Source organism: Doryrhamphus excisus, linkage group LG5, assembly GCF_037039965.1.
Source record: "Doryrhamphus excisus strain RoL-2023G ecotype Guam linkage group LG5, RoL_Dexc_Guam_v1.1, whole genome shotgun sequence".
Lineage (NCBI taxonomy): Eukaryota > Metazoa > Chordata > Actinopteri > Syngnathiformes > Syngnathidae > Doryrhamphus > Doryrhamphus excisus.
In genome coordinates, this window is record NC_136361.1 from 2,296,784 (window position 1) to 2,315,978 (window position 19,195).

Below are 19,195 nucleotides of genomic sequence, written 5' to 3' on the forward strand. Positions count from 1 at the left end.
TTTCAGCTCAATAATTTTTCCTGTTTTATGGCGGCGGTCATGCCACTTCCTCAAAGTACGGTGTGGGTCGAGCGTCAAACAGGGTGTGTGCATGTTAAAGCGTTAACTAACCCTGACATCTGTATCTACGACATAAAACACTTGTTTTGTGAGTTTGCGTGGACGTCACCCTTCATCCTGACCAGGATAGGGACACAAGTCCATGTGGTCACCGGCCGCCATTACATGACGTGGAGAGCCGCTGTCTTGCCTTCGTTGCTGCACCACAAGTCCACAAAGTGAATGAAAATGAAGCACAAATGAAATGAATTTTGGCCAAACTCCACCACCTCTAACACTGCCACTTTATGCCGTTTTTGGGTGCTGAAGGGCCTGTTGCGGTTTTTGACCAGAAAAGTGCATTCGAAGCAAGTGAGCAGCAACGAAGGCTGGACAGCGGCTCTCCACGTCATGTAATGACAACCGGTGACCACAGGAGGGCGCGGATTACCACCCTAATTTCAAATTGATTTGATTTTTTTCTGTTTTTTTCAACTTGCTTCAAATGCACTTTTCTGGTCAAAAACACAGGGGGAACCTCAAGCATTTTTTTGCATGTCCCGCATAATTTCAAGTTGAGGGGGAAGTTACACACTCCCCTCATTGTGCCAACTGGGAAGGCAACACCCTACCACTTATCAGGATTTGAACACAGCACTCCAGCACCATGAATCTGCGGTGCTACCAGTTGAGCTAGCCATCTGACAAGCATCCATCATGTTATAACGGAGGTGATGATTGCGAAATGTGCCGGACGTGGAGGAATAGAACCCTGATCAGGTATTGAACCTTGATCCCCTGCACCATGAATCTGAGGTGCTGCCAGTTGGGCTGCCAGCTGATTTTCTGATTTCAGCATTCCCCCAGCGCCAGCACTTATCGTAGTCCTCACCTCCGTTATAACAGCACAGTGTTGGCCAGATGATTAGCTCCACAGATTCATGGTGCAGAAGATTGGGGTTCAATACCTGGTGAGCACCCAAAAATGGCATAAAATACCAGTTTTTGAGGGTGATGATTTTTAATGGAAAAAACGTTTTTTTCTGTTTATTTTCAACTTGTTTCTAATTTTTTTTCTGGTCAAAAACACAGTTTGTCTATATTCCCTCTCTGGGTTTTAGTTTCCGTTTTGGATGCTCTTGTTTTGTATTTGACTTCCTGTTCCTGTGCCTTGTCTTCCTTGGTTGTGCTAATCACCCACACCTGCTCCTAATTACTCCTGTCTATTTAGTTCAGGTGTGTGCTTTTCCTGGTGTGGGTTCATTATCATTTGTCTGTCTACCTTCCTGAGTTGCTTTGGCCTGCTGCTGCTATCTTAGCACACAATAAGTATTTTTACCTGCATTTGATCCTGTTCTCTGCATCCTGGAGTCCTGGAGAATGATCCCACCAGACAACGACCTCGCAGAGATGGCCTTCTGCCCTGCATGTCTACAAGGCAATGGAGGAGCAGTGTGCACAATTCACTCCAGAGGAGCTGGAGGGTCTGGACGGGGAACCCTCACACCCATAAACGGCAGAAAATGCCAGTTTTTGAGGGTGCTGAAAAACAAACGTATGGGGTTAGTATATGTTTTTTTTTTTTTTTTTTTTCAACTTGCTTCTAATGCACTTTCTGGTCCAAAAAACAGGGGAAACCTCACACACACTCAACAGGGGGGCACAGAAGAGCCCAAAAATTGCATAAAATGCCAATGTTTGAGGGCGCTCATTTTTGAAAAAAAACGTAAGGGGTTATGTTGTTTTTTTCAGTTTTTTCAACTTGCTTCTAATGCACTTTTCTGGTCAAAAACAAAGGGACACCTCACACACACTCAACAGGGGGCCCAGAAGAGCCCCAAAATGGCATAAAATGCCAATGTTTGAGGGTGCTCATTTTTGAGAAAAAAAAAACGTAAGGGGTTAATATGTTGTTTTTTTTCAACTTGCTTCTAATGCACTTTTCTGGTCAAAAAACGGGAAACCTCACACACACTCAACAGGGGGCCCAGTAGAGCCCCAAAATGGCATAAAATGCCAATGTTTGAGGGTGCTCATTTTTGAAAAAAACAAACCTAAGGGTTTAGTATGTTGTTTTTTTTCAACTTGCTTCTAATGCACTTTTCTGGTCAAAACAGGGGAAACCTCACACATACTCAACAGAAGAGCCAAAAAATGGCATAACATGCCAATGTTTGAGGGCGCTCATTTTTGAAGAAAAAAAGAAACGTAAGGGGTTAGTATGTTTTTTTTCCAGTTTTTTCAACTTGCTTCTAATGCACTTTTCTGGTGAAAAAAAACAGGGGAAACCTCACACACACCCAACAGGGGCCCCCAGACATCCGGGGTCGGGAACCTTTTTAGCTAAGAGCAAGTGACATTTCTTTTCAACTGACATTTCTTTTCAACTGACCTTCCTGAACACGATGACACCTTCCTGCGTGCTACTATTGTCGAACATTCCGGGCCCAACGCTACCAATGATCCTGTAGTCCATTTCTGCGTTTTCCCCGATGTCCATGTCCACGGCCCGGAAGTCAGGCTGAAAAAAACGACATGACATGATTTTTGGCAAAAACCCACCACCTCTAACACTACCACTTTATGACTGTTTTTGACATGATGTAAAGCAAAAGATTCATGGTGCGGGGGAACTGTAGTCCTCACCTCCATTATAACATCATAGAGAGCGAGGTTCAATACCCGCTGAGGTCAAGTGTTGCTGCTCGTTTTAACATTTCCACAGGTTCAGCATTTATCGTAGTCATCACCTCCGTTATAACATCATGGTGTTTGCCAGAAGGATAGCTCAACTGGTAGCACCACAGATTCATGGTGCAGGGGAGCGAGGTTCAATACCCGATAAGGGCAACTGCAGTTGTTACTCGTTTTAACATTTCTCCAGCACCTATCGTACTCATGACCTCCGTTATATCACAAGGCATATTTGCCGGCCTTGTGGCCCAGGTGATAGCACCGCTCATCCATGGTGTAGAAGCTCCTGGCTCAAATCCTGGCATTGGTTGTTCAAACAAGAGAATATCTTTTAAAAATTTTATTTAAAGATTTAAAAAAAATTTTTAAAAGCCAGCTGACTATGCCTTTCCACCCCGCGCGCAACCTCCCTCACGACCGCCATGCCCCACCACCCCCTCCCCACCTCGCCACCCTCCTCCCCTCCGGCCAACCCCCACTATACGTTTTTGCGCTCACTTAACTCCACCTACTTCTCATTTTATGTTGACTTCATCCAGTTGAGGCACATATTTATTTAACAATCCCTCTAGAGGCGGGATCATGCATAATTTGAAGTTGAGGGGGGAAGTTACACACACCCCTCATTGTGCCGACTGGGAAGGCAACACCCTATCACTTTTGTTTTGTTTTTTTTTTTTTTTGGACCGACTAGGATTTGAACACAGTACTCCAGCACCATGAATCTGCGGCGCTACCAATGGAGCTAGTCAGCTGGCAGACATTCATGATGTTATAACGGAGGTGATGACTACGATGGGTGCTAGAACTGGACAAATGGCAAAATGACCCATACTTGCCCTGACCAGGTATTGAACCTCACGCCCCTGCACCATGAATCTGCAGTGCTACCAATGGAGCTAGTAGGCTTGCAGACATTCAGGATGTTATAACGGAGGTGATGACTATGATCGGTGCTGGAACTGGACATATGGCAAAATGCCTTTCAACTACACTTACCCTGACCAGGTATTGAACCGTGATCCCCTACACCATGAATCCGTGGTGCTACCAGCTGAGCTATACAACTGGCAGGCATTAGTGATGTTATAACGGCGGTGATGACTGGGAAAGACCTGCCAGACCTGGAGAAATTGAAAAATGACGAACAACATTAGTTGCCCACACCAGGCATTGAACCCCGCTCCTCTGCACCAACCTACAGTGCTACCCATGGAGCTAACCAGTTGGTAAGCACACGTCATGTTATAACGGAGGTGATGAGTGTGCAGTGTTGTTTGTTCAATGACTTATGTTTACGTGTCAGAGAGCGAGAGATGATTTGAACATAAATACAGTGAATTCTAAAGTCCTTCAAAATATGTCTAAACAAGCCAGGACCTGCTGATCTTCTCTGCCTGCTTCATGAAGATGTAGGACATGATGTATAGTAAGGCATTTTTTAGGACATGATGTATAGTAAGACCTTTTTTCGGACATGATGCAAGGCATTTTTTCGATCAAGAATGCCCTAATATTTTGACCTTTGGTGGCCCTAATATGTTGAAGATATTTATAGGATTTGTAAAACTATATATACACCAAATCACACAACAAAAATGTGTTTGGACCCAAGGCTTCCAGGTACACCTGGGCATACTTGTGGTCAATTGATGTAGTACACCCCTAAAGTGTGCCGAAAGGTTTGGGTGTACCCTGGCCACAAGTAGGACCACCAAAAGTCAAAATATTAGGGACACCAACGTGACGCCTTGACAAATACTCAGCATATCGAAGGTGATGACCACAAACAATGACAGGTTTGTGTGATAAAAATATTGGAGACTTATACAATATTGTTTTAAATAGACAATTCATATTACATATACAAAGCTAACATTCAACCATGTTACCTTTCTACACTGTTCATCGTTAACGATTGGAAACTCCGATCGGCCCCGCCCACCTCTTGCTTTCGACCAAGATCCACTTTTTCACTGTTGGTGCGTTCGGGGTCGATGGGCTTTCCTGGTTAAGTCTACAATCGGCAAGATGCACACTTGACCGTGTTCGATGGGCTTACCGGTTAAGTCTACAATCGGCAAGATGCACACTTGACCGTGTTCGATGGGCTTACCGGTTAAGTCTACAATCGGCAAGATGCACACTTGACCGTGTTCGATGGGCTTACCGGTTAACTCTCCACTCGTGGCTGTTCAAGGACACGAAGGTCCGCCGTCTGCTTGTCCGGTTTGTTCGACGAACAAGCGGAACGACTGCTGCGAGGCTCTTCGCAGTTTAGACAAAAATATCACGTTGACCGGACGTGATTGCTTGACGTCCGGTCACATGGGCACCCAGTCACATGACTTGCCAGGGCACCCACGACTTCCTCGTAGGTCCGGGTTCTTTGAGCTGAAACGTTCCCAGGTGATGTTTTCAAGGTGAGTCAAAGATCCTCTATGCGACAGGAGCGCTTTGCTCGTGTTTGAATTGACCACAATACAGCTTCTCCTTTTTACACAACAGCTTTATTGTTTTATTTTTGTAATTACACAATCATGGGGTAAAAATAAAAATTAAAAAAAGAAAAATACCCCCTCCCCTCCAAAAAAAAAAAAGCCCACTTTTTTTCCTCCCTCTGACAAGCCGTGACTGCACTGCGCATCGTCAGTTGGGGGGGCACGCACCTGCACCTTCCCTTAAAAAAAAAAAAAGCCATCTTCTCTGGTGTTGCTCCTGAAAAACCTGCCTGCCTGTCAGCTATGTAGAAAAATCAAGTGGGGGTGTTGGCGACCTGTGTGTGTGTGTGTGTGCATGTGTGAGTGTGTGTGTGTGAAGAGACTAAAAGCATCATCAGCGTTTGCTGTTGTAGTAAATGCCCCCCGTGGCCGGCCTGTGGTCGCCCTGCCCCCCTCCCCCCCACACGGACAGAATGGGGTGAGTGTGCATAGCGGGAGCAGAGAGAGAGAGAGACGCTGCGGAGACAGTGGGGGGGGCCGGCGCCACCTGGGGAGGGGTCGTCAGCCGCCACTGGTCCTGAAACCTGAAACGACAAGAAGTGGTCTAATATACAAAGAGGAGGGAGGGGTGGGGGGGTTGGAGGAGTATTGAAGGGGGGGTTGGAGATGAACCCCCAAAAATGCCAAAGGAATAAAAACGGGCAAAGTGAAAGTAGCCCCCCCTGCTTTCAAGATAATAAAAAAAAATGAGTATAGAATCCTCCTTTTGTCCAAAAAGTAGCGTGGGGATAAGAACGAGATCTGGTCGGGGGGGTAGGGGAGGGGAGGTTAAAAGATGAGGAGATGAAGGGTGGGAAAGAGGAAATGACAAACAACTTAAAACAACTACCCTGCCTAGTTTCACATTCCAACACAAAATAACCCGCCCCCCTCCCAAAAAAGTCTCATGCCCCCTCCCCCCCTGACTCTTTTCCTGGTGGCGGGGGTGATGTGTGGAAGCAGGATGTCACAGCCAGACCAAAGGAGACACATCTGCAGCCTGAGATACCATCCTCACCCCCCCCCCCACCCCACAAACACCCACACCCCCCCCAAAGCCAACACAGAAGAAAAGAAAACTTTCCTGCCCCGAAAAGCCAACGTATATATATATATCTTACCAAGGGGGGGCCGCACCAACCTGCGCACACGCACGCTCACATACAAAAGCAGACAGTCAGTCTCTCTGTCCACGAGTGTTTTTTTTTTCTTTTTGTTTCTCTCTTCTGGGACTCTTCTTTTTTTTGGTTGGGGAAGGGGAGGGCTGTTTTTTTTTTCATTGTGTGTTTTTAAACGGGGACAGAGAAGGGAGGGGGGTTGATAGTAAAAAGGTTGAGGGGAGTGGGGGGTGTGTGGTGGGTGTTTAGTAAGGGGAATACCACGGTGCTCGCCCTCGGCCCCTGGAAGAGAGAGAGAAAAAGAGGGTGAGTTTCTTTCCTGGTTGGTTGGCTTAAGAAGATGGCCACCAATTTCCTGGTGTGGCGTTCCAATCAATTGGGATCTGCCGCCGTGCGTTCAAAATGTGTCTGGGAAAAACAACTGGGACAGGGTTTATTACGACGATGACCATATTGACCCGAATATAAAGCGTCTATTTGCGGCCTCTACCGGAGAGAAGGCGTCAGAAGCCGCCTGAACGGGTGGGGCTCTTTTAAAGTCTATTTTAGAAGCTTTTCCTCAAATGGCAGCTGGGAGAAATGCAAGAATTAAAAAAATATATTCAGTATTCAACCCAGCAGACGCAGTTATGACATTCAAGTTATGTCATGGAATAAGTCAGGAAATCCCAACTTTTTACAATATTTGTACAGCACTGCCCTTTGACAAAATAAATATAACCTTACTGTAATCTACCTACTGCTATTGACAAGTTAAAAATTATATTCGGATCAATAAGATGTACCAGGCTAGCACTGCTATGCCAGTGTTTCATTACATGGACTGCTGAATCATCATAATCATAATGTATGTCGGTGTAAAAAAAAAGGGGGGGGGCAGGTAGCAGAGGTGCACTCTCCCTCTTTCTCTCTCTCCAACCTTTGAGAAGATGGAGCCAGAACAGAGATCATACAAATGCTTTGCTCCCCACATTTGAGAGCAAACACCAGCATTTCGTACTGTCTCTTTAAGAAACACACCACTCATGTCTTTCAAACCGATGGCTATCGGAGCACCTCGCTGCATGTTCTGAACTCCTGCTTCAATCCCCAGGGGTCAAGAGTGAGCAAAAAAATGCCTGATGACACTGATGCTGGAGGTCAACTTCATAACACAGGCAGACCCAACAGCGCCTCAGCTGGCGGCAGCCTGGCATTGCACTCAATTTAGCCTCAATTGGAGATGCCATGCAAGAAGCAACAATGCCCATCTTCAGCCCTTATAACCACCAATGCCAGCTAGCATAATTCCTGGAAAGGGGGGGCATTCAATCTCTAGGTTGGTGGTGTGGGGGCTCCAAGACAGACGCAACACACACACACAAATGCAGTCGCCCATTTTCCACCTTTTCAGGAACATTCCTTATTTACATTATTTTGGGACCTTATGTATGTTTATTTAAAAATGAGGTTTGTATCTATCAATTATGTCTATTTTGTTCAATGAATTGAGTAACCACATAAAACACATTTATCCAAGGACCACATTATATTTTTTAGCCTTTGTTATACATAAGTAGCTGCAAAACATTGACAATAATTAAATTCATCCATTTCAAATCAATGAATTGTTGTCACTAGTAAAAAAACGTCTGATTTTGAAGTTTGATATCCGGTGGAAGCCACGGGAGCCTTTTAGTTCCAGGAGCTGTTAGTGCCTGGACATTTGGTGGAAAGGGGCGGGATTGATAACCTCGAGAACACTCACATGGTCACAAAAGCCAGACAGGAGACACATCCTAATTGACACACACACACACACACACACACACACACACACACAACCAGTGGTTGTCGTCAAGCTGCAGTCATGAACCTTTGTCTCTGGGAGTGCGCACCATAAAAGTGGCGGCTTTGGGGGCACACCGCATGTGTGCTGATGGACATGCAAGGACACACGAATGTCAACACAGGAGTCTTGACTCTTCACGTTACCTTGGGAGGATGAGAGCATGTGGGAATGAGTTGTGATATGGCAAAGCATGCTCGAGCAGGCCTCGCAGCTAGGAGACCCGAGTTCAATTCCACCCTTGGCCATGTCTTTGTGGAGTTTGCCTGTTCTCCCATGCATGTGTGGGTTTTCTCCAGGGACTTCGGTTTCCTCCCCCATTCCAAAAACAACAGGTTAATTGTCCATAGGTATGAATGTGAGTGTGAATGGTTGTTTGTCTATATGTGCCCTGTGATTGGCTGGCCACCAGTCCAGGGTGAACACCGCCTCTCGCCCGAAGTCAGCTGGGATAGGCTCCAGCAGCCCCCCTCGTGACGATAACAAGATTCATAAGAATGAATGTTCAGCGCCGCCTCAGCAGGCTTCTGCTGGGGGCCCCGGGTGCACAATGCTAGCATTCACCATGGGGATGCAGCAGTCAGGTTTTGGGTCGGATTAAAACAACTGTGCTGCCATGCCATCCGTATTCCCTCACTTGAACTTGGAACCGGATCACATCAACACTTGCAATGCGGGTTAAATCCCAGTGAGCAAACATGATGAGACACTTACTCATACAAAGACAGCCATAAAGTTCCTTTCTGGACTTTATTTCGAATTAGTCATACAAAAACAATCGTCAAACTTTGGCCAAAGCTGCCTTGTTTTAACGACGTGATGGATATCATGTAGATAATCTACATACACGGAAGGTCAGACGCTAACCCAAACATAGATAACAAGAAATCGTGTCCATCTAAGTCATCCAATTGGTACAACCCTAACACTACCCAAATGAATGTGTCCCCGAGGGAACCTTGCAGACCACCTGCACTGTGCGCCAACAATGAAATCAACCTTTGAGGGGCCCATTTGAGTCGTTCATGATCCGTAAAAGAAAATGATTCCCCAGTCGTTGACCATGCGAGTACAACAGGTGATGAGGATGTCGTTCATGCAGTGCTCTCCTACAATGCGTCCCACTCACCTGAAGGCCCGTCCTCTGCCTCGAGGTGGTGTGTAGCCGCTGTAGTAGCGCGCCCGTGACGTGAAATTCCCTCCCCGTGATCGAAACCGGGCGCGGGAAAAGCCGCGATCTGTGGTGCTGATGCCGGGTCTGTTTGTTCTCTTTGCGCCAACCTGCAAGGGGATCGTGCAACGCATTGAAGCAAGACCAATCTGTGTGGCGATGGCGACGCGGCCCCCACCATCACAACAGGGTGTCCTTTTAAAAGCCTCACCTTGATCTGCCGTCCTCTAAAAAGTGACTCGTCCAAAGCCATGGCTGTCCTTACAGACTCTTTGTCTGAAAACTCGATGTAGGCAAACCTAGGAAATTAAAAGTTTATGGCAGGATATAACACACACACAACAGAGACAACGCTACTGGCCGCCTGGTGACTGCACAGCGGAATGGGAACTCGTTAGGGTTGGGCATCGTTAGAATTTGAGCCATTCCGGTTTGCCCATTCTTTCACTGATTTGTAATCAGTATTGTATTTGTGCAATGTTCTCACTATATTTGGAGCGCAATGAGAATGCTTTAAATAATCTTTCAAAAAAGCAACTTAGCAAATTAGACAAGCGGCAAACGGCGCCCGAGTGCACTTTGGACACCCCTGCTATTAAGCTATGCCAGACCGACCACATGTACCAAACGTCAATGTGCCAGGAATGCCAGGTTACCCTTTGGGATGCCCCGTGTATTTGTCGCACAGGATGGTGACTCTGTTTACTGAACCGCAGCCATGGAAGTGTGCCTCAAGCTCTTCCGCAGTGGCGCCGTAGTCCACCTAGAAAATTAATCATACTGAGTCCATCTTTACATTTTAAGAATACACGAATAAGCGAGGAAATGCTTTTCTAAGAAATTACCAGAAGTAAACAACTTATGACATGTCAACGCGAGCAAAAATCTACTCACATTTCCAACGTATATGGATCTGCCATCTGCTTCCATCTTTTCTTCAAAAGACATGATGACTGGGCCAACTGCAAAAAACAACAGAGAATTTTAAAGTACCCAACGTGCATCGAGAGTGGAGGAAAAATTATTGGTATTATCAGGCATAAAAATGGCTAAATGAAGTAAAACAAATAAGGGATTCGGAGTACGCATTCAAATATGTTGTGAAGACATAGTATTCTACACTGGTCACAAGCTTTCGGTGCTCTAACTACACAAATATTCTACTTAGAAATAATGAATCCGGCAGAAATTCACATATCACGATTAAGCCTAGAATTAATTGTGATAAACGAGAGACTATTGTCTTTGTTATGTTATTGTTTGACATCCTTGCCATGCTTTGTAAAGCATAGATATTTCCGTGTATTCACTTAAGTGCCCAAGGATGAGTTATGTTTGCAGCCAGACAGCCCTCAAGGCTATCTGCTGTTGTTGGGGAGGAGGGCAACTGCATGGTACAAAATAAATTGTCGAGGAGCATTTGATGAGGGATAACTTCGACACTTCAGGTCTGATCTAATTTAAAAATGGTGTGCTCTGAATCCCTAAGCATGTATTATCCGTTAACAGAGCAGCGGATGCTTCCTGCAACAGACTTAACCGATTGTGTGTTAAAATGGATTTGTGCAGTCACTTGTAAAATAGAAAATATACCTGGTGGGGGACTGAGATTCATTTGCTTCTCCACCTCGTTCTGCAGCTCCTTCAGTTTCTCTGCCTCTTCCTCCATCTCTCTCACCCGGGCTTTGATTGCCTCCAGCTCCTGGGAGCAGAAACACAAACGTCAGTGAATCGTAAAACAAAACGTGGTGGCAACCGTCTCCTGTAAGCGGGAACCTTTTATTTCAGGTTTCATGACAATCCCATTATAACGCTGGTGAACAAATTTGCCCCTGCATTGTTTCACAATCAAGACAATTAGATCGGACCGGTTGATGAGATCAAATAACAGGGGGGCACATTAATTAGCACAAGCAAGATTTTGGCCTTTCCAGACAAACCAGGCAGGTGTGTCACACTGGGAATACACAGAAGGCACTGTCCCCAGTGAGTGTGGCCCATCCTGGAAGAGTGGTGCATTGCAGTGGGAGTCATTCCAGTTCCATTTAGGGCGATGCTGAATGGCACGCCGAACCCAGCACATAACCAAAGGCACTGACCCACAATCCAGGCATTGTACATGCATGTGGAAAATGCAATAAGCCACGCTTGGCATCTGTTATTGCATGGAAGCAATAAGCAATATCAAAATAGCATCAAGAAGAGAAGGTAATGACATGTAGACCCAATAAGGGGGTTGGTAACACCGCAACACAATTTCATTATGCAGACAGACACTCCTTGAAAAGACGTGTCGCATACATCCGCCATCATGCTCCAATGCACGTGTGCTAAAAGGAAGGCGGCATCATAAGCGCTCATATATACACAACAAAAAAAGATGTTGGCATCGGCAAACAACATGCAATGCTACGTCCCTCCTCATGGAGTCGGCTAGCTTGGCTAGTCGCACAGCCACATTTTAAACAGTTACAAACACCAAGCATGACGCATTTTAATCGTGTCATGTGATTGCGGAGTCTCTCCGGTTGTAAATCCATGAGGCGGCATCGCATCGTGGTGTAGCAAGTTATGCTAGCATTTTTACACGGCTGTCGCTAGGTCATCCGCGCGTCCAGACGCCGCTCCTCGAAATGCCGCAGCGAGTATGTTGTTGACCGTAGAAAGGGGGACAAAAAAATGTGCCATTACCGTTGAACGAGGCGGCTTCTCTCGGCGAAGGGAACCGGCGCGGCGGTGTATAACGGCTGCACCCTACCCTACCCTTGCCCCTCACCGCTTCACACGTCCCCCCTTTTGCATTTTTTGCGACGATTTGTATTCAGAGTCTTCGTCTTGCTCCCTGGCGCAGAAACCAGCGCCAAGATGGCGGCCGATATCGCGCATGTCACCACCCAATTCTGCTGCACTGCGCGAACCATAATGGCGGTTAATGTATTAAACATACATGTGAGCCAGTCGTTAGCTGTTCAAGTCATTAACAAGTACTCATTTGAGTTTTTTTACAAGGCGACTACAGTATAATCACAGCATGTTCAAACAATACGACTGAAACAATACCCTTCACGTACCGGGTCTTCGATTGCGGCTTCCCCCTCTTCTAAGCCCGGTTCCTCGTCGCCGACATCCGGGTCTTCTAGCTGGTCCAGGTGTCCGGGGTCAGGCTCTATTAGCGGTTCCTCCGCTAGTCCATTACCGAAGTCCGCCATTGTCCCGTTCCGAGTGTAAAGACGCGCCTCGTGGTCAAAGCAACGTAACAGGCCCCTACTCACACACAAGGGGGGAGTGAGTGGGGCGTTCAAGAGGGGGGGAAACGGCGGAAAACGCCGCTTGTAAAAGTTAAAACTGGAAATAAAATGCTAGCTACAATTTAGCCACTGTGTGAATATCGACTAACGTTAAATTGACGTTTGAGTCTCGGCCTTTAGATAACAGAGAACGACAGAGCGTCTCGTTCAATGAATCAACTCTGTGTAAAAAAAAGGCGAAGACATGAGATCGGCAGCGGCGTCGCCTCTGTTCAGAAATGGAGGCCGGAGGCGGAGCAATGTGTCACTGCGGACGTATGCTTCAACCCCATTCGCTATTGGGCTAGTCTGGCCAGCCCATTTATCCCAGGTCACGTTTCCATTGGTTTAGAGAGTAGCCCTTTCCGGGTGCCAAATATAATGTGTGGTTATAATTGGTTAGAGTTGTGCCGATCATCAAATGTCAATCGCGGTAAACTTAGCCAGCTCAAACTGAAAATGTGTTTTTCCCAATCATTTTTAGTTTTTTAAAAGGTACTATCTCCCTTCGTGGAAAATGGCAAAGCGATGGCAAAGGTATGTGGCCAAAGAAAATATCCTCTTGTTTCTTTCAAAAAAACTATAATCCGAGAGGCTTCCATGTTGTGACGTAGGCAGTGTATGTATTTAAAAGATCCTGCAGTCAGAATACTTAACTCTTTTTCATTCTAAAATCACTTTACAGAGACGTCAGGATTTGTATTGTATTCTTGTTGATAAACACTATGTAAAAACGCGTGATTTTCACGCAACTGAAGGCCTGCGTCGAAACGTTTTAAACAATAACAAATTTGTTATTTTTTTCAAAGTAATTATATCGGCGACCAAACACCAACGACAACGAACCAATTATAATCAAAACATCAGTGGTTGTACTGTAGTTAAAACAGTAGTAAATAGCTTTTTCGGAAGGACAATGTAGCAAGAAGTACGGCGTCTCTTGAGGGTCAAAAAGTATCGCACAACGTGTTCCGGAGTTAATGTAGCCACTCAATTACTTATTATCTGCGACAAACCTCGAAGGAGTAATGCTTGTCGATGTGTAGGCTCAGCAGTGGCAGTACTATAGTTCATCAATTCATATTAGTTCGCACAATGTAACAAACTACAGCGTCTCTTGAGGGACAAAAAGCATCACACAACTGTTGTGAGACTAGCTAGCTCACTAGTATAATTAGCTAACCCGCGGTCAACAGTTTTATTTAATTTTAAAAAGTGACAATGTTTGGCCACGTTATTTTAAAAACGTATATGTTGCATGTAGAAGAACGACGACACACCACGTAACATGAATTCCGTGTATTTCCTCATACAGCATGCGTGCGTTCACAACGGCAGTCTCTCCCTAAACTGCTTCCACTCCAAACCACAGGAGGGCGCTGTTGAGTCAACAAACAAGACACCATGTAACATTTCCCTTCTAGCACAAAATCAACCCAAGGGAATAACAGACTAGCCAGTGTAAATAACAAAGCACATACATTTTAATTATGAACTTCCGGAAGTTTTATGACCCCAATGACCATAAATAGCACACCATTCCTGTGCACTATATTGAACTATGGAGTTTGATGTACAGTGTACATGATTTAACTACCAAGTTCTCGAGGTGACAAAGAAAACAGACATGCATGTTTTAAAATGGAACTCATCAACCCTTTCCCTACTCCAGACTTCGTGGGAAATCCAGGTGAAGGGGGGTCATATATGAGAGAACGTGACAAGTAGCCACGTTATACAGCAAACCAGCACCAGTGAGGACAAAACAGCCGTGACAAGGAGCCACCGAAAGGAGCAAGGCGCCCACAAGGTTTGACGTCCTTCAGTCGAGTCACTTTCCCTCCCGGAGCATTTTGACTGTGATTGTCAGGATGACGAGGACTTTCTGGGCTGCCTCGTTTTCTTGACTTTTTCCTGTCTTGCTGTCTCGCCAGCTAAACACGACAGTTCAGATATCCTGTGGAGGAACGGGCGGGAGGCTCCCACCAGTGGGTCTGGGTAGGAGTGACCTACAAGAGGAGATGTTATGAGTGACAGAGAAAAGTAGTCCTCTATATTTTTTGTTCACTCACTCTTCAGATTGTCTTCAAGGGTCAGGAGGTTGAAGGTTGGATAGTTGACTTTGGGCCTGCAGAGAGTAACACAGTAACAATTGGTCCCATTTGATTTACTTGAGAAGCTCTCTCCAAATACCTGCTGTTCTTGCAGTCCTGCACCGGCAATGTGCTCAAGCCTCTGAGGACCAACGTGGTCGGGAACGAGGCAGCCGCAGTGAGATTGGGTTTATATCTCTCAGAATGGCTGCACAGGGCAATTCATGAAGAAGTGTGGATTATTCGCATTTAGCTCAAAGTGTGCTTTTGGTAATCATGTCTGACTTGGAATGTTTTGCCACTTTATTGATGTTCTTGTCAAAGATGGGAGCACAAATGGAGATATTGAGGAATAGTTACCTCAGGGTGAAGGGCCTCCATGAATGGCCGTGGGGCAGCATCTTGGCGAGGCCAAAAGGCTGTGGTTCTGCCTGTTGGTGCACATGGTTGTGTCTTAGTGGACGGAAGACATTTGTCTTCTCCAACACGCCATCTGAAATAATAAAGTATGTTTTGATACCTTTAATATTGTCTAATACACATTGCTCAACACCGCCATCTAGCGGACAATATACATAACTACAGTGAATCAACTTCAGGTCATGAGACGTTCAAGTGTAGTCAAACTGAAATTCGGAACCAACACACATGACGTCAGAATATACAACGCATGCTACTACTTTGCCTTGCGACCACAATGCTGCTTAAATGTAAGGTCTGCACACTAAAATCCTGCATCCATGAACGCCTCTTTAGCTAGCGCTGATTTAGCATACAAGACGCTACATTCACGTGTACGTAGCAGAGCTCGTTCACTCACAACTCGGTTGAATCGTTGGAAATGTCCGCATTTGTTGCCTGAACGGGAGTCGTCCTGAAGCGGCTCCCATCCCAAAGCCGCCGTATGTAGAACGACCGATGCAGTCGGGCCCACGCTGGTTGCAATTGGAGAGTCCCTCGACCATGAAGGCTTCAGTGGTCGATGCGTTCAGGTGCAAAGGCATCGTACGGCATCCGTACATTACCACTTGAGGTGTGCCCGCGGAGTTACTGGTGCGGTGAAGTGTTGGGCCATGCTCGCCCTTAGTCATGACAGTGCGAGTCACCAAGTCTACACTACTGTGGCCAGATGAACAGTTACCATAGCAACATGAGTCCTAAAGCCCCACCTGGTGCAGCCTCCAGTTACAATATCAGGTGAAACATGGGTCACATGACTAATGTAAACCATTAAAATGGCCCAGCGAGCATATCAGTCTGCAGTGCAACACCATTGAAAGTAAAAGTGCTTTAAAACAATGTCATACAAGTCTGCCATGTGACATCCTGCTTCCTCTCAAATGAGTGCCCCACAATATTATTGGATGGCATTTAAAGAAAATAGAATCAAATACATTTTTTGGTATGTTTTTTATTGTATATTTTGAGTCTTGTACAAACCTGAAATAAAAAACAAAATGGTTAACTGTTGTATACGGACCATCCAAACAAACATTTAACAGGTCTAGATGTGGTTTCAGACAAACTTGGCTTATTTTTAGTTGGTTATCACCATAGTCGATAAGACGGGGAAAAAAATGTGCATCCTTAACCACAAACAATACGTTTACTCTGAAGGTCTGCAAGCTTAGTTACCATTGACTTAGTTCATCCTCCTGATCATTCTGTTGATCTGATCCTCCCTGTTGCCGGCGTCTCCTCCCTCCACAAAGTGTGTGGTCTTCTTGTTCATGCCACCGCGTGGTGACGACAGCTTGAAGGGCCACAGGAAGTTGTTGGCCGCCTTGAAGTTCTTGCCGACAGTGTAGATCTCATGAATGAGGTCCTCAACACAGATTATGCCGGTTCTGCCTGCAGAGGAAATTGTGAGGACATGAAGCTACACTTCCAGCGGGTGTGGGGGCTGTGGTGCTTGACACCTAAAAAGTTTACCACACAACCCAATATTGCCCTCTGTTGGCGCCATTGATAGTTTCATGTTGGTCATATGTCCAACTTAACCAAATCTTAATGTGGCTATCAAGCTATTGTGGTTTCAGACACAAATGGCTTAGTTTTCAGTTTGTTTCACCATTGTCGATAAGACGGGGAAAAAAGTGTGCATCATCAACCACAAAAGTCAACACAGCTGCAAGTGAAGTGTGCACGTTACCAAGGCTCTTCTCCACCAGCGAGTTGTCTGTGAGGGCAATACGTTGTCTCCTGATCTTCCCAAAGCCACGCTTGTAGATGAGCTCACGCACAGACTTAAGATTGGGGTACCTGGCCGGTTTGGGGGAAAAAAAATGAAGTTTACTTCACTTTGGCAAAACAGGACAGCAGATTCACATGGGAATTAAACGACTGGTTTCAGACAAAATTGGCTTTTGAGTTTGTTTTCCTTCACCATGGTCGATAAGACGGGGAAAAAAGTTGTGCATCATGAACCACACTCCAAATCTCTAAGTCTCGTCTACTTAGGTTCTGTTCCATGAGGGACTCACCCCCAAGCGATGTAAGGTTCGGCAATTCTGAGCATGTTGATGGAAGCCTTGTTCAGCTTGACAAAGACGCCGTTGAAGATCTGCCGCAAACGGAGCAGCTGCAGAACTTTGCGGACCTTGGGGCTGACGCCGTTGATGCTGCCAAACAATGATTGGGATTAGCAGGCAAACTGGTAAGGTCGCAATATACACAAACAAGGACGTGGTGTGGTTTCAGACATAATTTGGCTTATTGTAAGTGGTTGTATCACCATAGTCGATAAGTCGGGGAAAGACTGCATCATTAACCACAGACACTGACCTCATGGCTACTTTGAAGCTACACTATACTGTAGTAGGTTTCAGTAAAATATCAAGACAGTCCTGTTGATGACAAACCTTGGCTTACCCTCTGATCCTGATGACAAAGGCCAGTTTGGGCTCAGCTGGCACATAGTAGTTTCCTACTTTGCGGGCAGTACGTGAAAGGCGAATCTCACGCCTGTACATCTGCCTGTACTCTTTGTAGTACTTCTCAGCCCTCTTGTAGATCAATTTTCGGGTTACTTTGCGAGCCTGTGGATGTGAAATAAAAACTTGTTAATCAAAGCATTTGAACGTCAATGCAAGCAGGTCAGAATCACCTGATACGTTCACGGCCCAATAATACCTTTTTCTCTGCCAGCATCTTCTTGATGCGGACGGCCTTCATGGTGGCGAAGGCCTTTCGCCTTTTCAAAAGGCTCTCAGGGACGGCCGGAACCTTCTTTTTTCTGTGAGAAAGCAATTATCTCGAGTCAAGTCGGATGAGAGATGAACACGTTGCATCATTGCAGCTTCTAGTCTCGTAGAAGCCTAGAGACGCCAACTTGTTAGCTGGCATGCTAAACCGGCAGCAACACGGTGAACATTCGGAAAGAACGCTAAAATGACCGCCACTAATACTCCATGCATACACATAACGGTATGTACAGGCTATTCCATAGCAAATCATCTCGTTAGGTCCCCGGTGTAGCAGGCTTTTGCCACAGCTATCGTATCGGAACTGGAAAGACAGCCATGTTGTACTCAGCTACACTGTCTGAAAAAAAGTGGCCCCGAAGACGAATTACGTCCACTATCCTTCACAATACAAACAAGGTAAAAATATTTATAAACTAAACACGAGACTCGAAGCTTCAAAACGGCTCGGAAACGTGCGTTAACAAAGGATGCATTAAGATTTGATCATCGCAGTAGACACTCACTCTGCGTCCGCCATGGCGTCCACCGGGAAAGAGAAAGCCCACTCTGCGCATGCGCGTGTTAAAGACTCGAGGACTCATTTGGGCTGTCCTCGCCGCTGCCTGATCCATTTTTATGAGTCACAAACACATTTTCACTTTGTAAAATAAAGCATGTTGAGGAACAAAGACATTGTGCTTGCATGTAATAGTGATGAACAATTAATCATAATTATCAGCTGAAACGTAGAATTAATATGATTGTTTAGCTTAAATTATTCACATTACAGTGCGGAGTAATTGAAAATAGATTTCTTACAGACGTAAGAAATTGATAATTTAAAAGAAGTTGATGATTTAAATGGGATACATTGTCAAAAACTGACGAATTCTTCACTAAAGCTTTGTTTAAAAACGTATTTTCCACTGTTATTTTTTTCATTATACACATTTTTTTCTCCACATAGTTTTTAAAACATATAGTAATGGGTAGCTCATGAGTGTCAACACAAAATATATTTTTGTTTGTATTGATCTGCTGTACTGTATCGTTAAGTGACCATTTAAAATACAAAAAAAGGATACCACTTGCAGTACACTACCTTTCCCGAAGAGGGCAGTATGGCTTAATTTTTACAGGCCTGTCACAGAGAGCGTCTGCATTGAGGGAGCCTTTGGAATCATTTTCCTTCACAACAATCCAGATTTTTTTTTTAGTTGGAAAATAAAGTTCGACCATGCAAATCCGATACTTTATACTTATACTTTGAGAATACGTGTCTCTCTTGTGATTCACATTA

At 45.3% G+C, this 19,195-nt stretch overlaps 3 protein-coding genes and 3 non-coding genes across 7 annotated transcripts; all 6 read right to left on the reverse strand.

Annotated features, from left to right (window-relative positions):
* Nucleotides 1–5,214: 5,214 nt before the first annotated feature.
* Nucleotides 5,215–12,869, reverse strand: pabpn1 (poly(A) binding protein, nuclear 1). 2 transcript variants are annotated; one of them, XM_058059373.2, is made up of 7 exons: nt 12,402–12,869; nt 10,924–11,032; nt 10,225–10,292; nt 9,987–10,093; nt 9,542–9,629; nt 9,289–9,440; nt 5,215–5,758 (listed from the first exon to the last, which is right to left on the reverse strand). In XM_058059373.2, the coding sequence occupies exons 1-7, from the start codon at nt 12,537–12,539 to the stop codon at nt 5,569–5,571; spliced, it is 852 nt and encodes a 283-aa protein (XP_057915356.1). In that variant the 5' UTR covers nt 12,540–12,869; the 3' UTR covers nt 5,215–5,568. The 2 variants fall into 2 exon arrangements, with proteins under 2 accessions (XP_057915356.1, XP_057915357.1); XM_058059374.2 differs by having other exon boundaries at nt 5,604–6,613; nt 12,402–12,866.
* Nucleotides 12,870–13,956: 1,087 nt separating this feature from the next.
* lg5h8orf89 (linkage group 5 C8orf89 homolog) lies at nt 13,957–15,974 on the reverse strand. Its single transcript, XM_058059976.2, has 5 exons — nt 15,531–15,974; nt 15,071–15,203; nt 14,811–14,918; nt 14,690–14,745; nt 13,957–14,626 (listed from the first exon to the last, which is right to left on the reverse strand). The coding sequence occupies exons 1-5, from the start codon at nt 15,799–15,801 to the stop codon at nt 14,484–14,486; spliced, it is 711 nt and encodes a 236-aa protein (XP_057915959.2). The 5' UTR covers nt 15,802–15,974; the 3' UTR covers nt 13,957–14,483.
* Nucleotides 15,975–16,101: 127 nt separating this feature from the next.
* Nucleotides 16,102–18,496, reverse strand: rpl7 (ribosomal protein L7). Its single transcript, XM_058059974.2, has 7 exons — nt 18,420–18,496; nt 17,843–17,945; nt 17,582–17,748; nt 17,194–17,331; nt 16,863–16,972; nt 16,346–16,561; nt 16,102–16,150 (listed from the first exon to the last, which is right to left on the reverse strand). Exons 1-6 carry the CDS (start codon nt 18,431–18,433, stop codon nt 16,353–16,355), a joined length of 741 nt encoding a protein of 246 aa, XP_057915957.1. The 5' UTR covers nt 18,434–18,496; the 3' UTR covers nt 16,102–16,150; nt 16,346–16,352.
* LOC131109231 (small nucleolar SNORD12/SNORD106) lies at nt 16,218–16,308 on the reverse strand. Its single transcript, XR_009120711.2, has one exon. It is a non-coding gene; the product is annotated as a small nucleolar SNORD12/SNORD106 (small nucleolar RNA).
* On the reverse strand, nt 16,737–16,827 carry LOC131109232 (small nucleolar SNORD12/SNORD106). The gene has a single exon (XR_009120712.1). It is a non-coding gene; the product is annotated as a small nucleolar SNORD12/SNORD106 (small nucleolar RNA).
* Nucleotides 17,051–17,143, reverse strand: LOC131109233 (small nucleolar SNORD12/SNORD106). Its single transcript, XR_009120713.2, has one exon. It is a non-coding gene; the product is annotated as a small nucleolar SNORD12/SNORD106 (small nucleolar RNA).
* Nucleotides 18,497–19,195: the final 699 nt, after the last annotated feature.

What these genes read in the sequence shown, in the direction of transcription:
- pabpn1 (XM_058059373.2), bottom strand. Translation starts at nt 12,539, where the DNA reads ATGGCGGACTTCGGTAATGGACTAGCGGAGGAACCGCTAATAGAGCCT. An exon ending in TTAGAGGACGGCAGATCAAG is followed by an intron (nt 9,441 to 9,541) that starts GTGAGGCTTTTA and finishes ATCCCCTTGCAG; the next exon opens with GTTGGCGCAAAGAGAACAAA. An exon ending in GGCAGAGGACGGGCCTTCAG is followed by an intron (nt 5,759 to 9,288) that starts GTGAGTGGGACG and finishes TTGTCGTTTCAG; the next exon opens with GTTTCAGGACCAGTGGCGGC.
- lg5h8orf89 (XM_058059976.2), bottom strand. Translation starts at nt 15,801, where the DNA reads ATGACTAAGGGCGAGCATGGCCCAACACTTCACCGCACCAGTAACTCC. An exon ending in CAGGACTGCAAGAACAGCAG is followed by an intron (nt 14,746 to 14,810) that starts GTATTTGGAGAG and finishes TACTCTCTGCAG; the next exon opens with GCCCAAAGTCAACTATCCAA. An exon ending in CCTTGAAGACAATCTGAAGA is followed by an intron (nt 14,627 to 14,689) that starts GTGAGTGAACAA and finishes CTCCTCTTGTAG; the next exon opens with GTCACTCCTACCCAGACCCA.
- rpl7 (XM_058059974.2), bottom strand. An exon ending in GAACCTTACATCGCTTGGGG is followed by an intron (nt 16,973 to 17,193) that starts GTGAGTCCCTCA and finishes CAAACCGGCCAG; the next exon opens with GTACCCCAATCTTAAGTCTG. An exon ending in GCTGGTGGAGAAGAGCCTTG is followed by an intron (nt 16,562 to 16,862) that starts GTAACGTGCACA and finishes TTTCCTCTGCAG; the next exon opens with GCAGAACCGGCATAATCTGT.